Below are 13528 nucleotides of genomic sequence, written 5' to 3'. Positions count from 1 at the left end.
TTAACATGAGTGCAGGCCTGCCACTAACATAGTGCTGAATCACATTAATAAGCATAGAAGAAAGGAATAAATGCTGCCATGTCTTCAAGAAACGTATCCAGCTTTATTGCATACCTCTTGTGTCCATTCTCTACGACTCTGAACCACCAAACTGCATCATCGTTGTTTCCTTCCTACTGCCTTCATTTCTGCTCATGCATTCATCCCCTCCAACCTTTGCCTCATGTCGCCTCTCTCCTTCCTCCTCGTCTTCCTCCTGATCAGCCTCCCTCCTTCCCTCCAAGCTTCTCTTTCCCCTCACAGAGGTAATCAATATAACTCATGGTCAATTTGTTCATTTCTCAGTTCTTTGTAAATGGTTATGTTGTTGTGATGAAGGTTTCAGCATAAACTGCGGTTCCAAGAACGTGGAGAACATTGGAGGCATCGAGTGGATCACCGATGATAGCTTCGTCAAAGTTGGGAATGCAACCGATCTAAACATTCCAGGCATTGTTCCAGTACTTTCATCCCTACGCTACTTTCCTGACAAATCCGCTCGGAAGTACTGTTACGTGATCCCTGCAGCCAAAGGCGCAAAGTATTTGATCCGAACGACCTACTACTACGGGGGCTTCGACGGAGGCAACGAGCCACCGGTGTTCGATCAGATAGTGGGAGGCACTAAATGGAGCACCGTCGACACGTCGGAGAACTACGCGAAGGGCCTCGCGTCTTACTACGAGATCATCATGGCTTCACCGGGGAAGACGCTGAGCGTGTGCTTGGCGAGGAACGAGCACACCATGTCGAGCCCTTTCATATCTGCTCTCGAGGTGCAGCACTTAGAAGGCTCCATGTACAACTCCACCGATTTCGCCATGTACGCACTTAGCACAGTCGCTCGCCATCGGTTCGGTCACGGCGGCCAAATCACAAGGTAATCGAGCTACATCAATCACTGCGTGAGAACACAAGCTGGAGTAGCTCTGCTGCAACAATCTTTCATTAGAATTTGACTGTAGAAGATGCTAAATGATAAGTATTGTCAACTAGCTATCCGGATGATCCATTCAACCGGTATTGGGAGCCATTCGTGGATGCCAACCCCGTGGTGGATAGCCAGACGAACGTGACGTCGTTCGAGTTCTGGAATCTACCGCCGGCAATGGCGTTCCTAAACGCACTGACGACGAGCCGGGGCAAGAATCTTACGATCCAGTGGCCTGCAGTGGCGCTACCTAACGCAAGCTACTATCTGGCGTTGTACTTCCAGGACAACCGGAGCCCGAGCCCTTTCAGCTGGAGAGTATTCGATGTTTTGGTGAACGGGAAGACTTTCTACTCCGGCCTCAAAGTTTCCACCGGCGGTGTCGTGGTCGTCGGGGACAACTGGCCGCTTTCGGGGCTGACAGAGATCAAGCTGACCCCTGCCGTGGGTTCCCCTGTTGGGCCAGTGATCAACGCAGGGGAACTCTTCATGGTAGTCCCCCTGGGTGGAAGAACGCTCACCAGAGATGGTAATCAAGAGATTCTGTAATGCTGAAGAACAAACACAAATCTTTCTCATCTAATCCGTTCTCTCCATTTCGTGTTCTGTGCAGTGATTGCAATGGAGGCGTTGGCGAGAAGCTTTGACAACCCTCCGTCAGACTGGAGTGGAGATCCTTGTTTACCTCGACAGAGTGCGTGGACTGGCTTGACGTGCTCCGGAGGGAAAATTATGCGAGTAGTCTCACTGTGAGCTCAAAACACCATCACCGGGCATGAACGCTTTTGTGTTTGGATACGAGGCCTTTGAGCAACAAGATATTGTTTTCTTGCAGGAATCTGACAAATTATGGGATCTCCGGATCACTACCTAGCAGCATAGCCAAGTTAACTGCAATCTCAAGCATGTAAGCTTCTTCAATTGCTTTTACGATGTCAGAGATGCACTTCCATCTGCAACAAAACTAGTGTTGCAGTATAATGAGGTCTACACAGTGAGATGAATGACAGTAATGTGGTGCTTGTAGTTGGCTTGGAGGGAACAAACTCTCTGGTCCTATACCCGACATGAGCTCACTCAAACATCTAGCTTCTCTGTAAGCTCCAACAAGAAAGCATTTCCTGTTTCCTCAGTTCATTACTTGGGTCTTCTTCCTTATCCTGGATAATCCTGTTTGCCAAATGAAGGCACTTGGAAAACAACCAGCTGAGTGGAACAGTTTCTCCATCACTAGGATACCTTCCGAAACTTCAAGAGTTGTAAGTAAAGGAATTCTCACTCTGCATGATTATCAAAACCACAGACTCATCCTGTACTAACAGATTTCATTCTTTGTCAAGATATCTGCAGAACAACAATCTCCAAGGTCCACTTCCAGACAGTCTAAAACAGAGAAAGGGAACCATTATTCAGTGAGTTCTGTTCTTGGCTTTTCATCTTCCAATTCAACTAAACGTTTCCCTGCTGCCAAACACCTGAATCTGGCAACTTAACAGGGTGTCTCCTGGAAACTATGGACTCTGATCTCTGGACGAACGAAAAGCGTCACCAGAATACAGCAAAGCGCTTTGTCATGTGAAGATTTTACTGAGATCATGGTCTGTGGCTGCTTTTGTTGTCGTTGTACATGTTGCAGCAAAGATTTGCCTAACTTTAGTTCATTAGAGAGACGCTGTTGTGGATCTCTCAGCCGCTGTTCATCCTTGTTTTGCTTGTAGTTGAACTTGATTGCAAATGTTTGAATTGGCTGCAGTATATATACATTTTTCCATTGTTTTCTTGGCAATTGTTGATGCTTTACGATTAGCTCTACTGATATACATTTTTCAACCTCAGAATTGTACTACTATTGTGCATACAATTGGAGTTGCTGAAGCCGAAACGCAACCAAACAAAATGCATCCAATAACAAAAAAGACCCTAAATTCTAATAAAAATGGTCATTACACTCTTGATACTATAAAAAAACGTAAATATAGTGAAAAGCGGTATTTGTGGGTTCACGTCTACTTTCGTATAACCCTTGTTGGTGGGACCCAGCTGTGGACCCGGAAAGTTTGGCCTGTGAGAACACGAACTAACACTTGTGCCGCGTGACAAGAAATGGTAGGAGAAACACGTGCGGGAAGCAAAATATACCACGTTTTGCGTCATTCATGATCTCATGGTGGTGCCTGTTTGGTCCGAACCATTTGCGAATCTGTTTCCAGCTCCTGCACTATCAACTTTTGGAAGGGACCCATGGTGGGCTAACGCGTATCTAGGCCAGTCGTTGCAGGGGTAGCCAATCGGGTAAGAGCAGACGCCTTCGGAAAGCTATCACTTTGCTGCGCTGGGGTTCCATTTCGGTGAGGGATCTCCGTTCATCAAGATCACAGATCAAGTGCCGACAAACGAACGGTCATTAAACCGCTTAAAAGAAACCCCTTATGCTGTTATCTGGTTGGGTGCATTACCCTCCGCGACGCCACCTCGTCTCGTTCTCATCGGAGCATAGGAGCAACTCCGATGGGGGAGGGTTAGGGGTTAGTGGAGGAGATGACTTCTCTCTTCTTCCTGTTGGATTTCTCAAACCCTAACCATGGCCCTCGCCAGCCCTAATTCCTTTCTCTCCAAGCCCCCATCCACACCTCTTCTCCGCTTCTCTTCCCACTCCCTCCTGCGCTGCCGCGCCGCGGCGGACGCCTCCGACGCCGCTGCCACCTCATCGGACTGGTTCCGACCCCGGCGCGACCCGCCTGATGGAGGAAGAATGGCCGCTCGGGACCCCGGGATTCGGGTTAACGCCAAGGAGGAGAGCAAGAGCCAGAACAACGACGGCAAGAAGAAGAAGAAGAAGTGGTGGTGGTGGTCTCGGGACAGGGAGAGCTACCTGGCCGACGATTCCGACGCCCTGCCGCTGCCGATGACCTACCCGGATTCGTCCCCTGTGTCGCAGCAGGAGATCGACCGCCGGCTCCAATGTGATCCCGATGTCCAGGTTGCAGATTGTACTTGTTTATTTCTAGCTTTGCTGGATCGGTTTCGGTAACTGTGAGGTCCTTAGTCATCTTTGTTCTTCTGTCCTGGAAGGATTGTAAACCTATGGTGTACGAATGGACGGGGAAGTGTAGGAGTTGCCAGGGGACGGGGTTCGTTAGCTACTACAACAAAAAGGGGCGTGAGACGATCTGCAAATGCATTCCTTGCCTTGGAATCGGTACGTACAATTCCTTCTTCCGTTTGACTTTTTTTTTTTCTCTTTTTCATTTGGGTTTAGATTTGGTTGGATCCTAAAATGAGGCTGTTTCAACTACTATAATTATTGATTTAATTTTCATCTGAATAGAAATTTATGAAGAAGTGGAAGCTAGAAGTGCTAGAGACATACACTAAAGAAGCTTACCATTTTGCTTAACCTTTTTTTTTCTTTCCTTAAATGTATTTTATTTCATTATAGGTGAGGAAAGAGGAAATTAGTGAATTTTATTACTTAATCTGTCCAATTCTTTGGTCAACCCTCTCTCATAGATAATGTAGGAGGGAATTACCCTTATTGATTCCCTGCAACTATGAAGACCCTAATTCAGTTCCTCAGGAGTCTGGAGAAGTCACTACCTAAATTTCTTATACCTTGCATAGTCCTTGGTTACTTGAAATCTGGGATGCATTGGTTTATGATATGGTTACGTGTTATGCCACTTACCTGGGTTTGCAGTCTGTGAGAGTAGGAGTAGTTAGTGTTCTTTCTTTTTCTCGAGGTCAATGTGCATATTGAATCACTTTAAGTCATTTGTTACATTAGATAAAACCCAACTAACTTTGCCCCAAGAATATTAGTTCAACTGAAAATAAACACAACTCCACCCCTGAACTAAATCTTGCCAAATTAGGCTTTATGATGGAACCATGGTTGCATCAAATCATCTCAGGTTCATGTTCCATTAGATTTCTTTCATCAAGTTTAAAAGAGTTCTTAAGCCACTAGGGCTAGGAACTCTTGTAAGTTCGTCTTTATAATTAATTTCATATATTTCAAATTTAGAAGAGTTCTTTAGCTACTAGGAAGCTAGTTTTTAAAAATTTGATGTCTCTTTTAGTTAGGAACTAGAAAACTATGGGATATATGATATCGGAGAAGTCTTCTTGTTACATGTGTTTTATAAGTGAATGCTAATTTTGTAATGTGTTATATGCCAAAATATATGAGAAAGTTAATGAATTAAGGTTCTTTGCTCTTCCACCATGTGAGCTTCTGTCATGGCATGAGTCCATTAATGCCAATGTTTTGTTTAGGAAACATTAATTCCAGTGTATGTGAGGCATATTGGTCTGGAGTGAGTTGGGCTTAAGGTCTCTCCATAACACTTATCCATCTTCTCCTTTCTGTTTCATTGTTTGCTATTTGCCACCGTTTTCTGCATATTTGTTGCATTCGATGGACAATGACACTTGTGCTTTTTCATTAATCGCTTGACAATAATGCTGTGCTCGATCAGGTGAAATGAGATTATAAATAATTTCTGTAATCTGTTTTCTCCGTGTTGTATAAGTAACTTATTTTGGTTTAGACTGAGTTGGAATACTATTAAGTAATTGAAAATCAAACTATTGACTTCTCGGATTTTTTTGAGGTTCTGAATTTTTCCACTTTTTGAATCGCCGCTGATTCTTTGAAGGCTATGTAAAGGTTTGTTATATTGTGACATGATAGACTATGGAGTCTTTGAATTGAAATTTTAGAATTTTTTTTTTCTGGCATATGATTGTGATGCTTAAAAATTCTGGTGCTAGGTAAGTAGGTAACAACCAACAAATCCAGTAATATATTTTTCCCATGATTCTTCATTTCAATCTTGTTGCTTTTCTTGGAAAATTCCCTTTATACAGATTCCTGCACATTCTGATTTGGAACAGGTAAAACATTTGGTAGCATTTTTGCTTCCACAAATTGAAAATGTTCGATGCTTATCAATCAAATTCTTTGCTGCCTGAATTTCCAGCCACTTTGAGTTCCCTTATTTTCTTTGTTTTGGGGTTTAAGATATATTGGTTAAGCCTTACCTTTTAGTCATGGGTTCCTATATTGCAAAAACAGAAAAAAAATGTTTCCCCAAAATTCTAAACTCATAGGTTCTTAATTTTCCAAATTCACATCTGAAATAAAAATCCAAAGAACACCTTTGTCCAAACTTGGTCTTTTAGATCCTTTTGTTCAACAAAAGTTCAGCATGGTTCTTTTCCTATATCATCATGATCTGTGATATCTTCTAATATTTATATCCACATGTTATGTTTGAGCAATTTCGGTATATATACTGGAAACGGAACAAAGATAAGTGTCTGAACTTTTCTATAAGGGGTGTGCTAGTGCACAAGGCTTCCGTCAATGCTGGGTCTGCGGAGGATCAATATACACAGTCTTGTCTTTAAATATTTAAAGTGCCTGAACTTTTCTAAAATGAGAATTAATTATAACTTGGTGACCAGTGCTTTGGCATCAAACACTTACCGAATTTACTGAATTTGTTGTCTTAGTTTTATTTGCCAGCATGCAGTTTCCAATGCCAAACACATGTATAGTAGAATTAACTTTTAATGTAGAGAAAACAGGCATATATGGCCATTTGAATCTCTGCCGTTTTCTCTTATGTGCATTAACATTTCCTGCCTATTAAGGTCAGCTAGTCTCCTATTCCAAAAATGTGAATGTGATGAAACTTTATTCATGGTTCCAACTTGACCAATGCTGGAATGTGCTCTGCTGGATTTGTTTCTCCTCTCCTTTTTATTTTGTTAAGATCACATTAACCAAAGCGGACCTATAAGAGGTGCTGCTGGAGGCAAGGAGGGTTCCATGGTAGATCCTTCTGGACACAAAAGTGGTTCATGAAGCATTTTAAATTCGAAATGATCTGATTTTGTATTTATGAAACTTATTTTAAATTCGAAATTACCTTTTCTTTTTCATTATGTTCGGGTGATATATTTTGTTATTGTTGATATATTATGTTTGGGAAATTATATTGTTATTGTTTGACACATGAACATTTTGAACACTTAACAACACATCTCTAAATCTCACATTCTGGTTGATCGTTATTTAGGATATGTCCAGAAAATAACAGCACGCGAGGACATCGATGTGATGGAAGATTTGGACAATGGTAAACCACCTTAATCCATTGCCTTATGTTGCCATGGCAGCAGCATTTCTTGTTTACAATGATGAGTAATTTTTCATCAATGATCTTTAAGATTCCTTTATGAATTGGGTGTAGAAGCATTATTCACGTTTATTAATGAGATTCCCATGTATCTTCCACAACAGGCATTTTAGAGTTATATATATATATATATATATATGATACTTGATAGCCTAAAAGATTCTGGTTCTGAGTTTTCAAAGGGTATGATGAATCACTTCCTTGGCAGTCCCATACACAACTAATTGGATAGATCAAGGTGGCTTTTCTTTGGGCAAGGGAAAGGTGATCCCCCATTGGTCCTTAAGATGACATGGGCAGTGCCTCCCAAACTTGTTTTGAACATGCAAGGATGTCAGGTACATACACTCGTAGTAAGCATTACTGCATTATCATCCTTGTTTTTTGTTTTTCCTTTTTTCTTCTCAAACCTGATATCCTGAAGGATTCTTCAAGCTATCATTTTTCTTTCCTTTCACAACTAAACTAGCTACTACCTGTAAACTATCATCGATCATTGTTCCTCCAAACCATTCCAGCCAATGTATATAATAACATTGATGACTTTGGAAGTGCATTGGGGTTTTTGGGGGGGGGGGCGGGGAGCATAGAACTCACAGGCCCAAAGGACTCCATTGCAATCATCCGATGAGCGCAAAGACTCCTTTCCCCATGAAGCTCCTCAAAGTTGGAATCCTTGCCGCCACGAGGGGAGACCAAAGGAGAGAGAGGACTCGCTCCAGGCCACGAGCTCCCCTTTGCCAACGGAGCAGATTCATCACTATTATAAGCACTGCTCCACTCGTTCTGGGCATGTGGGGTGACAACCATAGTGTTTGTTGGGGGAGTAAAAGCTCTGGTTTTCTGAAATCTACCTTGGGACTTGTGTGTCACTTACTGAACATAGGCATTGGTTGAAAAGATAGAAAGAGGGATTGCTTCCAACTTTAAAATCACCAATATGCGTGTCCTACAGAATCAGTATGCTTCATTGTTTTAGCTTCAGCATCCTTCACCAAGGTTAACGAGGCACAGAAACAATGAATACTATACTACTTTAGGATGGTGGGGGTGCAATTGGCAGTCTCACTTGAACGTTTCACATGTGTGTATAGTATAGTAAAATAGTTAGGTAGTAAGGGAAGGTGGTAAAGGCGCCATTCATGTGCCCACATGGAGCTCCCGATCTCCACACCCCAAGAAGGCAGATCACAAGGTTTGATGGTATTATAAGCAAAGGAAAACAAGCAGAACCTTATCGAAGTTTGCTCCGAGTAATATACTTCATAGAGTAGTATGCATGTATATATGTACATAAAAAGAAGAGAATAAAAAGTTCAGAAGAAGAAGAAGAAGAAGAAGAAGAGTTTTCTTGTTCTTGTGATGAAAACGGAGGGAGAGATCTCTGGGTTTCACGTGGTCTTATCGAGCTGTCCACATCGCCAGCTCACGTCTTGCTAATGACAAATGAGTCAAAGGCCAGTCAATGGAAACTCCATCTTCCTTTCCTTAAAGTAAGCTTGCGAATCTCTTGGGACCAAATGCTGGGATCCCATCCATGACCTCTCTCTCTCTCTCTCTCTCTCTCCTTCCCAAGCCAGCAGTAGGAATCCAACACAATAATACGAACAATGCATGAATAGCCATCCTGCACTTGTTTGGATCCTTCAAATTGTAGGTTTTCCGACATCATTTTGGTTTATAATAGCCTCTTGTCATGATGACTACCGAAAACATGTCTCAATTAACTTGTTTTGCGAGCTACCAATTAGTTTCATGGTGTTTGCCAGAACGTTGTCTTTTGTGAACTGCGACCACCTAAATTATTATTTCATGTTGCATAAACTGCTCGGTCAACCTTCTTCCGAAGAAAAACTTGATGTGGGCACAGCAATCAGCTTGATGGCACAAAAGACAGCAAGATTCAGCTCATACTAGTGAGCTACTTTTCACTGTTCTTACTTGAACTTGCAGTTTAGATCATTGCTTTGGTTTCGCCTACCTACTCTTCATGCATTGATGCAGTTAAAGATGATGATGCCACAAGGAAGGTTTTAGCTGATGCATTAAAGTTGATCGAGTCCACCAAAAACCTATGACAGGCAGATATCATCTGTCGATTCCATCTCACAACTAAAACTCTGTTTCTGAACAATGTATGTAGTCTCTGAAACAAGCTCGTGTCGATCCATAAATCATCATTCCTTTCCATGGGAGATGCATCGGTTGCTGATTTATTAGCATTCCATCGAGTCGGAACCTATTGATTAGGAATAAAGATTTGCTACCTTATCACGATGTATAACTCGCCAGCTTCCACCGACACCTTAATCGTCTTCTACAAGGGACCACAACAAGGGTTGCATCTTTCTTCCTGTGAGTTCATTCAGAGTGTATTGTAGACGCCATACTATCCCTCCAATCTTTGTACTCTTCGTATACTGCAACGATACATGGCCATGGCGAACCAAAGCGTTAGATGGTTAATCAACAGTCATTGACAGTTCTAGATGCCAGCCTAAACATATTCAACAGTACATGTCATGCAACCATGGCAGAACTCTCAGCCCTCTCTCTCTCTCTCTCTCTCTCGCTATATATATAGTCTATCCCAAGTAGAGGAGGCATCGGCGTTCGCATAGCCATCGCTTGGTTGATACACTGAGAGGGTATCTGCTTCTTGGGAGGAAGCATTTTGGAGGAGTTGTCTGGTGATGGCATGCATCAACATGGTCAACTCGGAGCACCAGGGACTCCGCGGTGTGCCGGCAGTGCCACCGCCGATCGGCCCCCGCATCTCCTTCTCCAGTGACTTCGTCGTGGAGCCGCCCGCGGCGCGGAACCCCGGGCCTCCTCCCGATCCCAACTTCGAGTTTGCGGTCGGCGGGGACTCGATGATCGACGCCGACAAGCTCTTCTTCAAGGGCCGGCTGCTACCTCTCAAGGAGAGCCACCAGTGCGGGCCGCAGCGGATGACCACCCTGAGGGAGGAGCTTCGGGCCAGCGAGGAGTGGGAGCGGCCGCTGAGGGGATCCATCAAGTGGAAGGAGCTCCTTGGGCTCAAGAAGTCCCACTGCAGCTCGGCCGCAAAGAAGAACGATAAGCCTGTGCAGGTCTGTGCATGTTCTAATCCTCCGAATTAAAAGAACTATCTTGATTTCTCGAGCCCTTTATCCTGAAGTCAAACAGGACTTTTAAGGATTACAGTGTAATCTCACAATATATATCTTTCGATGGCCCTCTTCAAATCTTTTGGATCTGCAAAACCTATGTAGATTATGACACCTGATGGAATTTGGTTATCTGCTCTGTATCTTACAGGGGGATGTATGAGGCCATGTATGGCGCACATGAAACTGTTCATGGTGCCAAAGCAGCGGAGACAGAGGTCGGGGAAGTGTCATGACTAGTTTTCCTTCGTCTTCCAAATCTTGTTGATGTTGTTGTTCCTAGTTAAGGTGGAGCTGCTGGTTGGTCTAAGTACTGGAACTTGAGTGGGAACTCCTATAGTTCTTCCTGGTGGGGAGTGAGGTGGAGCAGGCCAATTGAGGAGTTCCTGTAGCTTGTGAGGGAATTGGTTTTACTCTCTCTCTCTCTCTCTCTCTCTCTCTCATGTGGATCGATCTGTGTAGTTTGAGCAGGAATTACTGTACTTCCAACCAGGTTGGTGTTTAACAGTTTACTATTTCTTTTCTTCTTTCACTTTTGTACAAATGTTTGGACGTGGGAAATTGATTTGTGGGAATCAGAGGAAGGCTCTTTCAGTAGCTCTCGTCCTGCTGCAGTCTTGTTGGGTCTGTCTTGGTTGGGGAACAGTCACGCGTTTGTCCTTTGGCTTGAGCTGTGTGAGAAGCAAAAGATGACAAAGGGAGACAGGGACTGAGGAGCTAATACAATACTTGGGTGTTCACTTCCTGGATGTGAAATTTCTTTCATTGTTCTTGGTATCACCACACTGTGTGACCATTGCCTTTCCCCTCAAGAAGACAAAAGTAGGGGATGCAATGTGTTGGAAATTAAGTGAGGGGAAGTGGGGAGGGGGATGACAACTAACTACTGTTGTCTGAGGAAACTAAGAAAAGGATGTATCTCTTTTTATTGTTTTCTTCTTTGATTGATTTCAGTCTGAATGTTTCGGTAGAAAGGATCAAAATGAATCTTTATGTGTAGAGGAAAAGGAAGGAGGAGAAGAGTAAAAGCATCCTGCTGAATTGAGTTGACATTTGAATGCAATGCAAGGATCATTAGCATGTTGTAGCTGACCATTTTCCCTGATTACCATCATAAAATCCATGACACTTGTGAAGTCTTGTTTGGAGACATGTTGCTAAGAAGGATTCAGATATGCTGGATGAGGCTCTTTCTTTCTATGTGACAAGGCACATTATTTGGATGAATGATGGAGGGTCAATTATATATTATTTTTTATAATTAATTATTTTTAATATTTTAGTCTTTATGCTTTCAAAAATTATATACGAAAGTGAAATACTTAATCCTATTTTTCTTGATCTTTAATCTTATGAAATTATCTTTTTAATCCAATATAAGGATCTTAATATTTTATTTTCGTAAGTATAGAGATTTCAATGTAATTTTTGAAAGTATAAGGATCGAGATACTAAACGTAAATAACTATAGAGATTTCTATCCTTCTCTACTTGATTCATGTCTATGCTTGATGTTTCACAAAAAGGCAATCCACACACACTATAATAGCTGAAGTGATAACTATAGCATGATGAGAATTATTGGAAAGTAGACATCAATTATTATGGATCGATCTTAATATTTTCACCCGACAACTTTTGTGTTTAGTTCCATGTTGGTCGGAAAGACGGAAAGCAAAGAAGTAATGAAGAATCAAATACCACAGCACTGGTAGTGATGGAACTCATCAGATAGCATCCACTGTGGGTCCAATAAGATCATATTTAGTCGGAGAGCCAAAAGGGTCTATTATTCTATTTTAACCATTGAAGTTTAGTCTATAACAGATCATTCCATCGATGACTAATGATGCACCTTATCATCAGTCTATCTTTATCATAAGGACTATTTAGTGAGCTTGCCAGATATGCTATGAGACGATGTATGTTTCTCGAGTTCATTAGGGTTCCCTTTCAGTGTGAATCTCTTCCAATTTTTGATTTCCTATCATTTTCTAGTGCATAAACATTTTCAATCATCCAAATCTTATGAATAGGGTTAATTATATATTACATTTATAATTAATTATCTTTAATATTTCGATCATGTCAAGTGCAAAAATTGAGCTAAAAATAAAAATAAAAAGATAATTTTATTATCAAAAATATTAAGTTAACATAAGAATAACTTTTGTGAAAGTTCCGCTATCCTCCCTCCGACTTCATCCTCCCGGACGGCCAACCCAACGATGGCTTTAATGGCAATCCTCATCTCTTATACTATCTCATTTCTCCTGCTTTGCTATTCTTCCAGATAGCCTACCAAATGGTGGCATCATCCTCATCTCTTACATCGTTTTATATCCTCCCATCCGGCTTCGCTATTCACTTGACGACCTACCTAATGGCTTCGTTGTCTTTGTACTTGTCACTATTGTCCTTGGACTTCATAGAGATTAGTGGTGATGCTCAAATCTCTTTTGGAATGCCATGGTCAATAAAGAACCATCAGCATTACGCAAGAAGCGCTAGATAGGATAGCGAAGCAGGAGAAATGAGACGGCGTAGAAAATAAGGATCACTACCGATGCTACCATTAGGTAGGCCATTCGGAAGGATAGCGAAACCGAAAGGAAGGATAACAAAACAGAAGAAATGAGATGATACAGGAGATAAGGATCCCCATTGATGTCACTATTAAATAGGTCATTTGAGAGGATAGCAAAGCCGAAAGAGAGGACGAAACCGGAGGGAGGATATCGAAGCCTTCATAGAAGTTATTTTTATATAAAATTACTATTTTTGGATGGTAAAGATAGTAAAGTTATCATTTTATCTTTATTTTAACATCATTTTTGCATAATATCTTTCATTAGTAGAGTCGATCGAGAAATAGGATAGGATTAAATATTTTACTTTCATAATTATATAAAGATTAAAATAGTAAAGCTAGCTAACTACTAAATATAATTAACCATAATGAATAAATGAGTCAAGCCACTCCAAATCAATTTTCTTTCCTCAACTGCTGAATTTAGCACCACTCAGTGATGAGGTTCGACTCTCACAATCTTCCAAAATAAGTTATTTGCTAGCAATCCTTTTAAAATACCAATGACATACTAAGTAATGTAAATTCAGGCACTTAAAAAATATGGACTAAACACACACACAATGATATCATGATGCATTATTGGGAGCTAATCTGAACAAATCCTGCTGTC

General features: G+C 41.7%; 3 protein-coding genes across 3 annotated transcripts; all 3 read left to right on the top strand.

The window, feature by feature from the left end:
• The first annotated feature begins 140 nt into the window (after window positions 1-140).
• On the top strand, window positions 141-2741 carry LOC135636651 (putative leucine-rich repeat receptor-like serine/threonine-protein kinase At2g14440). Its single transcript, XM_065148532.1, has 9 exons — window positions 141-305; window positions 379-919; window positions 1036-1499; window positions 1584-1719; window positions 1806-1877; window positions 1998-2066; window positions 2158-2229; window positions 2311-2382; window positions 2467-2741. The coding sequence occupies exons 1-9, from the start codon at window positions 224-226 to the stop codon at window positions 2492-2494; spliced, it is 1536 nt and encodes a 511-aa protein (XP_065004604.1). The 5' UTR covers window positions 141-223; the 3' UTR covers window positions 2495-2741.
• A 676-nt stretch (window positions 2742-3417) lies between these two features.
• LOC135617969 (protein disulfide-isomerase SCO2-like) lies at window positions 3418-7688 on the top strand. Its single transcript, XM_065118836.1, has 4 exons — window positions 3418-3950; window positions 4043-4169; window positions 7057-7116; window positions 7385-7688. Exons 1-4 carry the CDS (start codon window positions 3552-3554, stop codon window positions 7465-7467), a joined length of 669 nt encoding a protein of 222 aa, XP_064974908.1. The 5' UTR covers window positions 3418-3551; the 3' UTR covers window positions 7468-7688.
• A 1568-nt stretch (window positions 7689-9256) lies between these two features.
• On the top strand, window positions 9257-10922 carry LOC135617973 (uncharacterized). The gene is made up of 2 exons (XM_065118842.1): window positions 9257-10268; window positions 10477-10922. Exons 1-2 carry the CDS (start codon window positions 9870-9872, stop codon window positions 10486-10488), a joined length of 411 nt encoding a protein of 136 aa, XP_064974914.1. The 5' UTR covers window positions 9257-9869; the 3' UTR covers window positions 10489-10922.
• The last annotated feature ends 2606 nt before the right edge of the window (window positions 10923-13528 follow it).

The sequence above is a fragment of the Musa acuminata genome, chromosome BXJ1-3 (genome assembly GCF_036884655.1).
Source record: "Musa acuminata AAA Group cultivar baxijiao chromosome BXJ1-3, Cavendish_Baxijiao_AAA, whole genome shotgun sequence".
In the NCBI taxonomy this organism is placed as follows: domain Eukaryota; kingdom Viridiplantae; phylum Streptophyta; class Magnoliopsida; order Zingiberales; family Musaceae; genus Musa; species Musa acuminata.
The sequence above is the reverse complement of the archived record's forward strand: the minus strand, read 5'-3'. Positions and strand labels throughout refer to the sequence as shown.